Genomic DNA, 17500 nt, shown 5'->3' on the forward strand with positions numbered 1-17500 from the left:
CACCTGCATATGGATTTTCTGCAACACTGAGAAGTCACACCCTCACTGATACACACTCACATACACTCACACATACACACACCCGCACCCACTTACATACTCTCATCTGCAACATCTGGGATTACTCAGCATGATTAGAGCTCAAAAAATTAATGGCAAGGCTCACACACTCACACACACTCGTTTGGGTGTGCATGTGTGCATGTACGTGGGTGCATGCGTGTCCTATAACCTTAAGCTATCCTCTGCGTCATTAACATTCGCAAACATCAGCCACACCGAATAAGTGATACATAGTCAGAACGCTGCTCTGGGTGTCTTGGCCAGACGAAACAGTTTTGGCTTTTAGTCACAACCCTCATGTACATTTACACTTTAATTTGTCCGAGAGAAACATACATAATGAGGAATGTAAATGTATGAATGTGTGTGAGTGAGAGTTTAGAGAGTGACAGCGAGATAAAGATAGATAGAGAGACAGAAGGAGACAGAGACAGACAGAGACAGGCCCCAGAGGGTAGACATGCTTCTCCTTAAACCCTGTCTGGCTGAACCACAGAGGGACGGGAATGAAAAGACAGAAATCTGCACGTGCATTTAATCTCACACACACACACACACACACACACACACACACACACACACACACACACACACACACACACACACACACACACAAAAGCAGGCCTGTGGGTGGGTGTGTGAGAGCAGGTGTGGGTGTGCAGCCCTAAACCCACTCCGATGATCCCAGGAGAAGAACGCGTTAAGCTTCCGCACACTAAAGATTACTGCGACATCAGATGCAATGTATTAGAAAGACAAGACAAATAAATGAACTGATGAGTGACGCAAATAGACTTGAGTTTGTGTGGGGGAGCTTCCCATGTCTTCACGAAGACAGCAGTATGGAGGAGAAACCAAAACAACAATTAAAAGTGACTGGCATCCCCAGAAACAAAAACAATTCAGCACGACTGGACGCTCTCCAGGGTGCTGAAATTGTCAACCGATCCACATTCAGCACCATAGACAGCACCTGTCGCCTCTCCTGGGAAGATTTACCTCTGTCTAGGGTTCTGAAATCACTGATTTCACCACCACGGTGTACTAGTGGCTGCATTATGGTGGCAAAGCAGGCAAGGCCCTTTTCACTGCCGCCACACATATTCATGAGGAACCGCCTCCAGTCACGCTCACTGGAGTAAAGGGAAGTGAGACTGCTCTTCACTGATGAGTTTGGAGGACACCACACCTGTCGGTCTCTCCGTTCTGTTTGACCTCATTTTTGCTGCTCTTCTCAACTTTGTGTGAACTTGCAGTAATTCCAGTTTTCGTTATAATGGAAGGTAGGTAGTCCCCACAATCCCTACTGTGATGACTCAGAGTATATGTGGTGTGCCCGGGAGGAAGCGAAGCCCGCAGAAGTAAAACGAAAAGAATTCACAGTAAGGATGTGTGTGTTTTGTGTGTGTGTGTCTACAGAGGCTGACCCTGCGGAGAACCCCTGTTGTACGTGTGTGTGTGTGTGTCCAGGTCTCAGAGGTCTGATCAAAGTGTGGGGTGTGCACCCCCAGGCTGGTGTCACAGAGACGGACGTCTCTCTCTAGACCGTCTCCTGTCTGGCTCCACTGATGGCATCTCGCCTCTTGACTCCCAGCACACCCTTTTGTCAACAACTGATGGACAGCAAAACATGGCCACTGCACCTGCACGGTGGATTCTGGGATGAATCTCTTAAGATGAGAATGCTGTGGTTATTTTCTGGACAGTGATGCGCTGGAGAATCCCCCCCGCACCCCACCCCACCCCCCACAGCCTGACAGACAGGAGCCTACAGCAGCAGCAGAGTGAGATCTGAGCGCACACACACACACACACACACACACACACACCTCCTGGGAGCAGCTTACCGGCGGCTCGTGTTGCGGAGAATAGCCAGTGCGTCAGGGAAGCCGTCCAGGTTGTAGTCCCCCAGGTGCAGCGTGATGGGAAGCTCCAGCTGTCCAGCGATGGGGCTGTCGGGAGGGGGCACAAACCCCCACAGTGTGTCCCGGCTCTGGAAGTCCAGCAGGACAGGCACCCACTAGGGGGAGCCAGAGAGGGAGGGGGAGTGGGAGACAGAGATTATTGATTGTTGTTGGCTGAAAGGCCAGTTATAATGATGAAGAAGTAAAAACATTTAAGCAATAGCTTTAGATCTGTAGTACACATAAGTACTTCACACACTAATTCAATAAAACCTTATGGCTACGTTTAAATTAAAGATTAATATCTATTACCTGGGAGACATATTGTTCTGGGGAGCTTAAAAACAAGAAGATGGATGGAAACCCAGCACTGATTAGGAATTATGGAAGGTCTGTTAGTTATCGGCTGCATATTTATTCTAAGACCGCTGTGTGAGTGTAGGGGGATGCAGAAGACTTGTCCACTGCAGATGTAGGGGTGTTTGGGGGTACAGGGACTGGTCCACTACAGATGTAGGGGTGTTTGGGGGTACAGGGACTGGTCCACTACAGATGTAGGGGTGTTTGGGGGGACAGGGACTGGTCCACTACAGATGTAGGGGTGTTTGGGGGGACAGGGACTGGTCCACTACAGATGTAGGGGTGTTTGGGGGGACAGGGACTGGTCCACTACAGATGTAGGGGTGTTTGGGGGGACAGGGACTGGTCCACTACAGATGTAGGGGTGTTTGGGGGGACAGGGACTGGTCCACTACAGATGCGGGATGTTCGGGGTGTAAGTTATGGGAACACTGGAGATGATTTTACACACATAGCAACATTAACTTCAGAGAACTATCAAGAGGCCAAAGCAAAAGAGTCTGGGAGGTCTCATTCTCCTTCTGTCTCATGTAGAGTGAGACTAAAACCTGTAAGAGACACGAATGAGTGTGTGGGGAGAGCTGGCCTGTGCTCACCGAATAGAGGAGGTTACAGGAGGACTAGAGGAGGTCCTCACTGGGAGGACACATAACAGAGCTGGAAAAGACTGAATAAAGCATTGTGCTTGCTCCTCCCCCCTCCCCCTAGAGCCCTCTCCCCCTCCCTCTCTTTCTCTCTCTCTCCCTCTCACACACATTCTGTGTGGGCCATTAGTGTTGATGTGGGGGAGGTAGGAGCCCAGATGCTGCAGGCCTTACTCACTCATGAATGTTAAACAGAGAACCAGGTGCAGCCCCCCATGCCGCCCCCCCCCCAACAGAGGGCTCAGGACCGGGAGAATCAGACACACCTGGGGGGGAACCCATAACGCCTGTTTCTGCACTCCGAATGGAGAAATGCAGAGTAAACATCAGGCACACTAGCAGCGTGAGAGGAGAACCATGGTGGGGTGTGTGTGTGTGTGTGTGTGTGTGTGTGTGCGCGTGTGTGTGTGTAAGACTAAATGCTAAGCCTTAGTCCTCATCGATGGCTGTTTCATCGACATCCTCCACTGCAGTATGACTCAAAGTACTGCTGCTATTGTGTGTTTGTGATGAAAGCAACACAGAGAGAGTGAGGTGTGTGGTGTGGGGTGTGTGGTGTGGGGTGTGTGGTGTGAGGTGTGTGGTGTGGGGTGTGTGGTGTGGGGTGTGTGGTGTGGGGTGTGAGGTGTGGGGTGTGTGGTGTGTGGTGTGGGGTGTGTGCTGTGGGGCTCATCTAATAATGATCAAACTTCTACATCTTCACCCCCTCCTCATATACCAGCTCCTCTCTCACTCTCTCTCTTTCTCTCTCATGTAGCCTGTAACTCTCTCTCTCTCTCCCCTATTTCTCTATGCATGAATGTTACATTATTGCCAAATCATATTAACATAAACACAAAAGAACAAATAGGAACAAAAATTACTAAAAAATACAATACCCACACACCCAATGGCCAGTAAAGGGTAAAGGGCAGAGCAGCTGCTGGCTGATCCCATATCAGTGGTTCCCAAAGTGGGGGGCGCGCCCCCTAGGTGGGGCGCGGAGCTATTGCAGGGGGGGCGCGGAGCTTGGAAGTAAAACGTGCACATGTGTTAGGGATGCACCGATTCCGATATTAATATCTGAAACAATTCTAGATCGGGTATCGGTGACAATGTGACCGATCCATAAAAACAGATCTATTCCGTCTAATTCTATGCTTGTATTGCTTGCTTTTCGGAGTTAGTTCAACCTTAAATATCCACTCTGTCCCGGATAGAAGTGAACCTGGACAGTTAACAGTGAACAGTTAACAGTGAAACGCGAAGCACACAGAGGAGAGGTGAATCACTGACTCGTACTCGCGCTGGTGCTATTCCACTTAGTCCGTTTATTTGCTGGTTGACCAAATTAAACCTGGGCTCCAGCACTACTTGACTGTTCATACATGAACTGGTGAGTTGTCCAAAGCTCATTGAATGCGTTACTTACAGAAATGAAATAATGATAAAATAAAGAGCAGTGGTCTGAGTCAACAATATTCCATACGCGCACTCAACTCGCTCCCTTAAAGAGACAGTACACATATTTCTGGCCGTTACATGCTTTGTGCTCTGCGTGATGTCTGCGCTTGCAAACTAGCCGCATATGAATTGCTGTTTCTCTTATTTCATCTCCTTATTTATTTTAAATTATATTTAGAATTCTTGAACCATTTAAAAGGTTTCTTGCAGTTTATTTTTTTCATGTTTGACCAAAGTTGTGAACCTATTGTTTTTGTAAGTTTCAGGTTCTTTGGTATTATTTATTTTACATTCAATGTTATATTCATAATTACACTGACTGAACAAATGCAAGTTGTGTTGTTTTTACATGTTTTTGTGTGTGTTTAAGTGTGCTATACTGGTACAGAGTTTTCAATAAACTTGTAATTCAGTATGTCTGTGTTTAAAAAAAAATGTTTTAAGTCGATTCAGCACAGTTTTACTCTATCGCCGATACTAAGCCTCAGATATCTAAATCGGTATCGGAAGTGAAAAACGTGAATCGGTACATCCCTAATCAATATGGGGGAGAGGGGGCGCAAAAATATTCTCATCTACTAAAGGGGGGCACGGCAGAAAAAGTTTGGGAACCACTGCCATATGGTGATGCTATGAATTTGGCTGCTCGCTCTTGAATATTCAAAATCAAACTGCTTTATTGGCAAGATTGATAATTAACAACAGTTGCCAAAACATTAACAGAATTAATGGAAAAAAACTGTTGAGAGAAAGGAAAAGAACATGAGACTGCCACGCCCCCTCTCTCAAATCAGCCCTGAGTGGGTGAAGCAGAGCTGTGGATGAGCACCATCACCCCAACACCCTCCTCTCCATCACATGTGTCATAGACACACTCATATACAGCACACGGAGTCTGTGAGCAGATAGAACAGAGAGGCCGTCTCACCCGCACCTGCTGCCACCTATACTGCCCCCTTCAGGCCAGTTTAGTGCACAATGGGTAAAGGACACAAGCTGTGTGGAATAGGTATGGAGAGACAGACAGATAGAGATAGAGAGAGAGTCCATCACACGTGTGAAGCCAGTTGCTCCAGTGCAGAGTGATGGACACAAGCAGGACAAAGAGGAACATGGATCTGCTCGGGTGCAGAAGGACAAACATGCTGTGTCTCTCAGCACTGATGCCCCGATAGCATCATTATGGTCGCTCCAATGGGGGAGATCTCAGTCATACCAAAGCTCTCCTCCAGGCTTTACAGAGGTGAAAGAGGAAGAGAGAGAGGAAGGCAGAGGGAGAACAACAGATAAAGACAGGAAGTCGAGGCAGCAAGCCTGTGCTGATGTAGTGGGCTCTGGGGGCGTGGCTCTGGGAGGTTTGGGTGTGGCCCTGGGGGTTGGGGTGTGGCTGTGGGGATTGGGGCATGGCTCTCGGGAGTGAGGCTCGGTATGCAGCTTCAAAACATCCAAAAGTTAAAAAATAACCCAGAGCAGCTGTGCTGCTGCCTGACTGCTGGCAGGACTCACTGTTGGCCAATGAGAGAGCTGGCATTCAGCAGCAGGAGCCAATCCCACTTCCCACTGGGGTAGAAGAGCCTGCCAAGCACCCGCCTACTGCCAAAAGCCACATCTTGCCACTGTGCTAAAACACACCATTATACACCAAGGGCCCAACCTGCAGCCAGGACAGGTTCTCTAATGGTAACCTCAGGGAGTAGTGGAGAGAGAGAGAAAAACAGACAGAGAGAGAAAGAGAGGGAGAGAGAAATGCTGGTAACACTTCACTCTGAAACAATACAAATGAGCTGAAGATCAACTCCCCAGCCAGTCCTGCAACACCCCTGAACCTGCTGAGCTTCTGAGAGGCACAGGGCGTCACAATGTGGCAGGGGGCAGCAGGTACTGCCTGTGGAAGGTGGTCAGTATTTAGCAGGTTGGACAGGGCCTGGTGGGGCAGAGGAGCTCGGAGCCCATGTTGGAACAGGACCACAACCAAACACCAAGTGCACAGTGCGCACACACACACACACACACACACACACACACACACACACACACACACACACACACACACACACTCAGTTTGATCAGAGAAATAGAGAAAGAAAAACACCACACACACTCACACACACACACGCACGCGTGAACACAGACTTCACCTAATCAGAGATGGAGACGGAAGCTAATCAGTGTCATCCAGGATAATGAGACACTATAATTAACCAGCCACCAAAGTAAAAGTGCATAAACGGCGCTGCTGCCTTCTGATAGTGAAGTGTTTATTAGAGGAGGAGAGAGGAGACAGACGCAGCTCCAACAGGGCTGAGACAGGCCTGCCACCCCACAGAGCACCACACACACACAGTGTCTAGACACAGACTACACACACCCAGAGTGACACATATAAAGAACAGCTACACACAGAGGACAACATGTACAAACTTGAGGGGAAATGGCTTCTAAGAACATTCATCCATGAATGGCTTCTAAGAACAGTTCCGCACTCTAAGATTAACTACCCACATTTTTCCAGTTACACAAACTTTCTAAGGGCGTACTCACACTAGGCACGGTTTGCTCGTTCCGTGCCGGGGCCCGGTTATCCCCCCTCCCCACTCCCCCGCTGGCCTGCACTCACACTCGCTTCAGCAACCCGGCCCGAGCACGCTTACGTCATCACAACGCCGCTTTATTTGGAAAAAAGCGCGCTCGCACAACACTATAGAGTTCACGATTCTCTTTTTATTGTATTTTTGGAGTCGTTTTGGGAGTGCAGAAACACGGTGCAAGCACAGATTTATCGATAATTTAACACAACGATTGTCTGCTAATCGCTTTGCCGCTATGACTGTTTAACGTGAGCGTCGCATCACTGATGTCATGTTTGAGTTCCAGCGAAATGAACCAATCAGACGAGGCACCAAGCGGGCCCGGGCACGGATAGCGCTCACACTAGAAGCGAACCGTGCCCGAGTCCACATGAATCGTGCCCTGGCCCACCTCTTCAAAGCGGGCCCGAGCACGGTTAACTGATCCGGGCCCGGGCACGGTTGGAGCGCTCACACTAGCCAAACGAACCGTGCTTCGGCAGGCAACCGTGCCCGGGCCCGGATCGCAGAGCCTAGTGTGAGTACGCCCTAAGAACACTCCACATCAACTACACATTACAGATTGTACAGCGTAACAGTCTCACAGCGAGTGCTGGTGTGTATTTCTTATGGTTACCTCGCCATCACCGTGATCAAAATACCAACAACAACACATTTACATCAGTCATCATTCACGTTAACTTTATTTTGTTCGTTACACCCAGGGGCTTCAGGTGCTTCTGGATCCAGCAGCTTCCCAAGTAAACAGCAGCTGGAGTGAACGCCTCCCTCCCTGCAGACTCCACCGCAGTGCTGGGCGGTATACCAGTTCGCACCGACAACCCGTGTTTATTTTGGTTATCATAAGAATTTTTCATATACCAGCCACACTGGTTTAAACAATCTTCACGTGTCCGGAACGCAGCACGGTCGTTAATTGTTTCTCAAGGGACGCTTTTTATTGCTGACACAATCGCTTTGGCGTTTGCTGTGGTGTCGCGACCTCGTGCTCCTCTCGATTTTTGTAACTTCGCGCGTTCCGCTCTTCAGAGCTGTGTTTTGCGCTAAGTTATGTTTGCAGGGTTCATAAACCTTTACAAGGTGGAATTCAAGCACTTGTACGGCACTTTCAAGGTCCATTTTCAATATTTTCCAGCACCTTCGGCTTAATTAAGTTACATATTTATACAAATACACATAAGGTCGAAATGAAATATTTAAATATTACGTTATTTAATTAAAGGGAAGATATTTGGGACTTTTCAGTACAATACAACCATTCACAAACAGCTCTGTCTACTTTATGTCTAATACCTCCTATTTGTTATTAACAAACTGGTGTGCAATTTATAATATTACAATATTCTAAGTTGTACAAACCTACAGTTTTGATGTTGTCTGAAAAATGTTTTAAATAAAAGGTTTTGCATTTTTTACTGCAACTGTCATGCTATATGATTCATTCACTACTAGTGCTACCATTTGAAAACTGATCATGTGGGGCCATGCAAATCTGTATTATATGTAATACTTAGGTGGAGACATTTTTCTAACAGTGGAATGGGGTAACCACTGTTAACTACTCTAATGCAGTAATTCTTTTCACAATCAATGCAGTTAACACATCATGCAAGGGGGGAGAAAACCATTAAATACCGTGAAACCAATATAATTTAGAAAAATACCGTGATATAGAATTTTGGTCATATCGCCCAGCACTAATCCACAGCCATGCAGACTGCACAGGGCCCCTTGGGCTGAAGAATCCACCATTACAGTCATCTCACCTGCCACGTCTAGCATGTGTGTAACTTCATCATTCATACCTGCTGTGCACAGACCTGCTGCACACAGACCTGCTTTTCCTCAGTGCTGTCAGTCACTCTGTTTCATCTTCTAATGACCACGTGACACTGTGGTCATACAGATTTAGGATGATGTTCTTAAAATGGCCAAATGGTACCAAAAATACAGGATTCAAAAGGGCGTGAAACCTTCTGCCTAGACCTCATTATTCTTGTGATTTCAAGATATCAAAATTTTTATTTTCACTATAACCAAGATAAATTGCATCGAGGAACTGGTTGAACTTGGGAAGACAAAAACAAGCTTAGACACACCTGCAATGTCTGATTTAACTGAATCAGGTGCTTTCACAAGCAGAGTGTAAGTGTAAGTTATGACAACACATCTGAATCACGTTCATGCCAATTTTCAACAATGGGTTTGTAATACAAATAGTGTGTAAGGCCTGTGTTTGAGACACGACCCTAAACCACCCTAACACAGTGCAAGATGAGCACACCTCAGCAATGATTTGTGCAAGTAAACAGAGAAATGTAGTTTATTCTTGTTCACCGTGTGTGTACATGCATGTATGTGTGTGTATGCATGTGTGTATGTGGCTGCTTTTCCTCTCGTGTCAGTCCCGGTTAACGTGAAACTAGGCGCATGGAGTGTGTGTGCATACATGTGTGTACATGCGCGCGTGTCAGCCTGTGGTTAATGTAAAACTAAACGCAATGAGTGTGTGTGTACACGTACATGTGTGTACATGCGTGTGTGTGTGTGTGTGTGTGTGTGTCAGCCTGTGGTTGATGTAAAACTAGGCACACTCATCCAGCATTCATGACTAATGAGGCATTTCAACATCATGAGGAAAGCAAGTTCTGATCTCAAGAAAAACAGCTTTTGTTATTTCGAGATAGCAAGAAAAATCAAATATCAAAACAACAGGAAACAAAACACCACAGCCTTCACGGGCTTCCTTATGCTAACTCGCGACCGCCCGGGCTAACTCGCGACCGCCCGGGCTAACTCGCGACCGCCTGCTTCTTCTCTAACCTGTGAAGTCCAATGTCCATGCTGAAGGCCATGTGTGGAATCTTGTAAGGTCTTACACAGAATCTGTGAACATGCTCCTCCTCTCTGCCTCTCTGCCTTTATTACGGCTCAACCGAGACGTGATGTCCCACTCTACTCATACAGTACAAAGTACAAAGACACTTTTGCAAAAAGCTTCAAGTTCATCAGAAATGTTTTTTTATCAAACATTTTCACTGGTGTGTTTTTAGTATTGTCAGTGTATACTGTGAAACAGTGATACTGTTATGCGGTTGGCAAACTGTGGAGTTCCCAGAAGCACTCACCCCAACGCGCTCACTCATGCACACACACACACCAACCCACCCACCCACCCACACACACACACCCCCACCCATCCACACACACACACACACACACACACACACACACACACACACACACACACACACACACACACACACACACACACCCACCCACACACACACACCCACCCATCCACCCTTTAGCGGGTTTTGCAGGACATGATACGTAGGTTTTCGGTATGTCTGCTCTCGGTGGGGGAGCAGTGTGAACAGTGTTCTGTATTTTACAGGTTATACTATTAGAATGGAATTTGAAAGGAAAAGGGTGTCCCAGGGATATAACCCAGATAACATCACACACTCCAGAGAGAGGGCTGGGGAGGGGGGGGGGGGGCATCAGAAGAGAGACATGGGGAATGAGAACATATTGCAATAATGTGGAACAGAGAAGGTTAGTGTGTGTGTGTGTGTGTGTGTGTGTGTGTGTCTGAGAAACGGTGAAGGGAGATGCACATTCGTCTGTTGTGCACAGTGAGGGGAAAGACAGGAGAACTCTCACTGTGCACCACAGTAAGGGGCCTCTCTCTCTCTCTCTCTCTCTCTCTCTCTCTCCTCCTCCCTCTCATCCTCTTTCCCTTTCTTGCGCCTTCTGTGGTTTGGGTGTGAAATCCCTACAGCCTGTTGTGTGATGCTTCACGAGGGCTGTGGTTTTGTTTGCTAAGGTGTAGTCTCCCTGGTAGAATAGTACCCCCCCCCCCCCCAACCAGCTAGCGCTTCATTAAGCCAAGAAATTAAAATCAGAGTGTGTTGGTGGGGGCGATGATGCCGGGTGAATATCCGTTCCAGTGAGCTCCGTCACAGGAGGGGGGGGCGTGGTTGCCGAGCGACACCAATGCTTAATGAAGTGGGGGCTTTATGGGCCAGAGGAATAACCTCAGCGCTCGTCACATTAGCGAGCGACGTGCGACTATCGACCGCACGGCGGAAAAAAAGCTCCAGTCGCTGGGTTCTTCATTAACCCCTCTGGAAGAGACGCGAGTCTGTGCTTAGTGAAGAGAAGAGTCCCGGCACTTAATTCACACCATGGACCCGGGGGTGAAAGGGCAGCTGCTTCTGTCAGCGGGCCATAGGGATTGGCTCTGGAGCAATCTGGTTTTGACAGAAAATAGCTTGTGCAACGATGATAGGCCTGCAGACATGGGGGAGGAGTTAGAATCATGCTGTGGAGGGGCGTAGGGGCGGGGCTGGGGTAAGAGAGGCAGGCAGGTGGCACAGTAAAAAAAAAAAAAGTGGGGTAAGGGAGGAAGGGTAGAAGACTGGGGGGAGAGAGGGAGGGGGAGCAGGCGGAAGAGAAAGAGAGAAAGAGGGTGAAAGAGAGAGGGAGAGAGAGAGAGAGAGAGAGAGAGAGAGAGAGAGAGAGAGAGAGAGACAGAGAGAGAGACAGAGAGAGCGATAGGGAGAGACAGATGGAGTTTGCAGCTTGCCCCGGGAGAGCAGCGGGTAGACACTGCCATGCATGAAGCGCTGTGAGCTCAGAAGGCCCTGTTGCCACACCTCCTCCACGTCTGCAGTGAAGATCTCGGCTCCGGGGAACAAAGGAACAGGAGCGTTCCAGTCACACTGTGGCACGCGGCGAAACCAGCGAGATGTTAAAACAATGTTCATATCTCTGTGGGGAGTTTTAGAAGTCCATTTAAAATCACACATTTTCTACAAGATTCCATTTTACCAGCTCTTACACACAATTTGGGTTTTAGAGCTGGCATGAATGCCATTTCACAGTTTACAAATACTCACTGGTGTTTCCTGATTACTATCTAAGTAGTCATACTCAAAAACAATAACACTTCAAAATGTAAAACCTAACAATGTTAAGCATGAGCACAGTTGTAGTTCAGAATGAGCATATCCACTTCACAACAATGCTGCATTAATAACACATCCTGTTACAGCTCTGTGACCTGTGTAGAAGCTAATATGCATAATGCAGTCTACTGAGAGGCAGATCTAGGCAGAGATAGACCACTTCAAAAGTATACGGATGGGAAAAAAGGTCAAAAGTATGTGGACACCCCATCATCACACCTGAATGAGCAGCCCCCCCCACCCCTCCCATCATTACAGCCCTCCATTATTCTGGGAAGACTTTCAGAGAGATTTTGAAACGTGGCTAAATGGATCTGTGTCCATTCAACAGAGGACATGTGAGGTCAGGCAGTGATGTCGCACAGGAAGGTCCGGCGCACTGGTGGTGGCTCATTAAGCCCTGAAGGTGTTGGGAGGGAGTGAGGTCAGAGCTGTGAGGTCAGAGCTGTGAGGTCAGAGCTGTGCATCCAGGCCCCTGGAGCTTCCACACACCAAACTCATCAAAGCGTGTGTTCGTGCGCCTGGCTGTGAGCGCTGGGACACGGTGGTGCTGGAACAGGACCACTCTTCCTCCCGCACCAGTCTGTAGCTACGCCATCTCCCAGAAGGCAGTGTTCTCCTGGCATCTGCTGAACCCAGATTCATCCATCAGACTGCCAGATCCTATACTCCAGAGAACACACTGCTCCAGAGAGCAGCGCTGGCACGCTGCTGTACGTCTATGGAGATTTCAGTGGTATGTGTTTCAATTTATACACCTGTTAGCAATGAGTGTGACAAACACCTGAACTCAGTAATTAGGCCATACAGTATAAGTATTTCATTTATATTGCACTCACATCCACTCACAAATTGCTATTATGCCTCCAGGACATGGCAATTTATTGCCATGTTTTGCATTTGTCTCATCATCTGATAATTAAACATGTTCCACACAGCTTATCTCTGTCGTCTTTGCCCTCGGTCGCTGGTACGACTCCGCCCGTTCCCCTGAGCTCCACACACAGCTTCTCCCAAACTCACGCCGCAAGTGACTCAATGTTCCTTTCCCCCCCTAATGAAAAACGCCACACGGTCAGAACATGGAGAACATTCTGCTGGTGTCCTTGCAGTGACAGTCCCTGTAGCTCAGTCTACGCTGAGGAGAGTGCAGACAGAGCGCACAGTCTGTCTACACTAGGGAGAGCGTAGACAGAGCCCACAGTTGTCTGTCTACACTGAGGAGAGTGCAGACAGAGCGCACAATCGTCTGTCTACACTGTGGAGAGCGCAGACAGAGCCTACAGTGGCAAACAGCAGCTGATCACATCCTCAAACAGGACTCAGGCTTCAGTGGATCTTCCTCCAGGCTGCCTGTACTATGGGGCAGTCATGACCTTCTGACCAGAGGGTCGTGGGTTCGATTCCCATGACTGAAGTGCCCTTGAGCAAGGCACCTAACCCCAACTGCTCCCCAGGCACCGGGCTAGGGCTGCCCACCACTCTGGGCATGTGTGCACCATGTGCCAAATGCAGAGGACAAAATATGGCACATTTATTTACATTTTACTCTACACAATGACCAACATCCTGCTCCTGTACTAAACGCCTGTACTACGCTACACGATGACCAACATCCTGCTCCTGTACTAAACGCCTGTACTACGCTACACGATGACCAACATTCTGCTCCTGTACTAAACGCCTGTACTACGCTACACGATGACCAACATCCTGCTCCTGTACTAAACGCCTGTACTACGCTACACGATGACCAACATTCTGCTCCTGTACTAAACGCCTGTACTACGCTACACGATGACCAACATCCTGCTCCTGTACTAAACGCCTGTACTACGCTACACGATGACCAACATCCTGCTCCTGTACTAAACGCCTGTACTACGCTACACGATGACCAACATCCTGCTCCTGTACTAAACGCCTGTACTACGCTACACGATGACCAACATCCTGCTCCTGTACTAAACACCTGTACTACGCTACACGATGACCAACATCCTGCTCCTGTACTAAACGCCTGTACTACGCTACACGATGACCAACATCCTGCTCCTGTACTAAACGCCTGTACTACGCTACATGATGACCAACATCCTGCTCCTGTACTAAACACCTGTACTACATTACACGATGACCAACATCCTGCTCCTGTACTAAACGCCTGTACTACGCTACACGATGACCAACATCCTGCTCCTGTACTAAACGCCTGTACTACGCTACACGATGACCAACATCCTGCTCCTGTACTAAACGCCTGTACTACGCTACACGATGACCAACATCCTGCTCCTGTACTAAACGCCTGTACTACGCTACATGATGACCAACATCCTGCTCCTGTACTAAACGCCTGTACTACGCTACACGATGACCAACATTCTGCTCCTGTACTAAACGCCTGTACTACGCTACATGATGACCAACATCCTGCTCCTGTACTAAACACCTGTACTACATTACACGATGACCAACCTCCTGCTCTGGCAGGGGCCTTGTCACTTGACAGCAAACCCTGTTACATAAATTCAGTTCATACACTTTTATTACTGCAAGAACAAAGAACAAGCTATTTATTACTGCCCAACAAGGCACAATGTATGACTGGCATGTGCTAATGGGGGCATATGTTGCATCAGACTGTTTGAAAGGCATTTTGACAATATCTCATACAGAGGACACGATTAAGTCTCCATGATTCAAGTTCTTTAAAAGCTCTGTGTGTAATTTCTTTAGCAGCAGGCACAAGACTGATTTGTACAGGGAAGGTAAGTCCATACAGGTACTTGTACAGGGTCCACACAGGTAGTGGAATACCATGACTGTCAGCTTATTGTGGTTTAACATACAGTAGGGTTGACTGATGTCTCCCTTACTGGCATTTGATACCTACAGGGAAACATCTGGAACTATGATTTCATTGTGTGGTCTGTGGGGGGGATAATTAATTTATAATTAAATGACTAATTTAATTTAATTGAAATTAATTGATTATTTAAATTTAGATTAAGTAATTAATTACTTTTACCTCTGGTGTCATCATGATGTTGGCTCACTATTGTTGATGGATGATGTCATCGTCCATCATACTAACTCCGACTGTTTCAAATTTATGCCGCCCCCCCCCCCCCCACCAGTTCAATCACCGCATGAGGAAGCAGTCATCAGAGGGACGACAGTAATCAATGTCCTCCACAGTGTTAGGCACAGGACCCAGGAGACATCAGCACAGTGAAGCTCAACTACTTCATTTTACCATCTCACTGTCTGCAGCAAAGCAGTGCAAAGGAGATTTGGTTTATTCATACGCTAGGAAGTGTTGGAAGGAGACGCTCTCCTGCTAGCTCTCTTCACTCACTTTTTTACTCCTAAATTATTCTTATTAATTCTCGCCGTCTAGTAGGATTATGGGTAGTGTGCTTTACAGTGTGGTTGTGTGTTCTGCTGAAAAACCAAACCAATGCATATATGACAAGATGGGAGAATTGTGGAGAACACCAGACACAGACAGGCCTGAATAACTACCCTGTCTCCACATCACATCTTCCACCACCCCAGAGTAAGTGGAGAGGAGGGGGGAGAGAGAGAGTGAAAGGGAGAGGAGAGAGAGGAGGAGAGGAGAAGAGAACACAGGATAGCACAGTCCCTCCTTTCCTTGAGGTCTTTACCTCCTCGCCTCCTGCACAAACAATGATGTTGAAATTCTGCACACCCACTTTCATCATGGCAAACAACCGTCCTGTCTGTGTCTTTACCCCCCACACCCACTTTCATCATGGCAAACAACCGTCCTGTCAGTGTCTTTACCCCCCACACCCACTTTCATCATGGCAAACAACCGTCCTGTCTGTGTCTTTACCCCCCCCCACCCCACCCCACACACACACACACACACACACACACACACACACACACACACACACTCCCCATGTTTAATGGATTGGCTGTAGGGTTGACGGCGGTAGCTTTTAATGTGAAGTTAAAAGCATGCGGTATGTTAAGGTGTTGGCACAGTCATGTGTGTGAGAGAGAGAGGGACAGCAAGAGAGACACACACACACACACGCACACACGTGCCAACCCGTATGCATGCACACACAAACTCCAACCTGAACGCACACACACGCACACATGCATGCCCACCCGCACGCATGCACACGCACACACACTCACGAAAGAGTGTGAAACAGATGGAGCTTTCTCTCCTGTCACTCTTTAGTTCAATGAGTGTAAAGCTCCATGTTAACATCATAAATAATGGGGCGATTAGTGTGAGAGAAAAACGTGGACTGTAGGAGAGTTAGAGTGACACGCACACACTCAGTAGTGTGATCCCCCTTAAAGTGACACACGTACACACTCAGTAGTGTGATCCCCCTTAGAGTGACACACTCTCAGGAATGTGCGCAGGTGAGTGTGTACATCAAAGCGTGTGGGCTACATTCTCTCTCTCTGTCTCTCACACATGTACACACGCACCTACACACACACACACAACTCATTTCATACCTGCTGTGTCTAAAGAACAGATGGTGTACAGGCTTCCACACAAACAAGAACACATTCACGCGCGCACACAAACTCGACCAGGCAAACATACAGATACACAAGCATTCACAGAAAGGCACATATGCGCACACACTCACATAGAAAGTATCACACTGTGCACATAAAATCATTATGAATATTAAGACATCTCTAGGGAAAGAACAAATAGGACAGGCAAATAATCATGCCATAACCCACCTCGGAGAGAGTGCTCCCTGATACCCACCACCACAAAGAGTGCTCACTGCTAATGACCACCACAAAGAGAGTGCTCACTGCTACACACCACCACAAAGAGAGTGCTCACTGCTACATACCACCACAAAGAGAGTGCTCACTGCTACACACCACCACAGAGTGCTCACTGCTACACACCACCACAGAGAGAGTGCTCACTGCTACACACCACCACAGAGAGAGTGCTCACTGCTACACACCACCACAGAGAGAGTGCTCACTGCTACACACCACCACAGAGTGCTCACTGCTACACACCACCACAGAGTGCTCACTGCTACACACCACCACAGAGTGCTCACTGCTACACACCACCACAGAGTGCTCACTGCTACACACCACCACAAAGAGAGTGCTCACTGCTACACACCACCACAAAGAGAGTGCTCACTGCTACACACCACCACAGAGTGCTCACTGCTACACACCACCACAGAGAGAGTGCTCACTGCTACACACCACCACAGAGAGAGTGCTCACTGCTACACACCACCACAAAGAGAGTGCTCACTGCTACACACCACCACAGAGTGCTCACTGCTACACACCACCACAGAGTGCTCACTGCTACACACCACCACAGAGAGAGTGCTCACTGCTACACACCACCACAGAGAGTGCTCACTGCTACACACCACCACAAAGAGAGTGCTCACTGCTACACACCACCACAGAGTGCTCACTGCTACACACCACCACAGAGAGAGTGCTCACTGCTACACACCACCACAGAGTGC

The 17500-nt window shown here is 48.0% G+C and overlaps 1 protein-coding gene across 1 annotated transcript in view; it reads right to left on the reverse strand.

Annotated features, from left to right (window-relative positions):
• The window catches only part of itfg1 (integrin alpha FG-GAP repeat containing 1), a 123594-nt gene that overhangs the window by 56354 nt on the left and 49740 nt on the right, over positions 1-17500 (reverse strand). The window contains exon 10 of the mRNA XM_077000440.1: positions 1911-2083. Coding sequence (XP_076856555.1) covers positions 1911-2083 — 173 coding nt within the window. The remainder of the gene's footprint in view (positions 1-1910; positions 2084-17500) is intronic.

This window comes from Brachyhypopomus gauderio, chromosome 1 (assembly GCF_052324685.1).
Source record: "Brachyhypopomus gauderio isolate BG-103 chromosome 1, BGAUD_0.2, whole genome shotgun sequence".
In the NCBI taxonomy this organism is placed as follows: domain Eukaryota; kingdom Metazoa; phylum Chordata; class Actinopteri; order Gymnotiformes; family Hypopomidae; genus Brachyhypopomus; species Brachyhypopomus gauderio.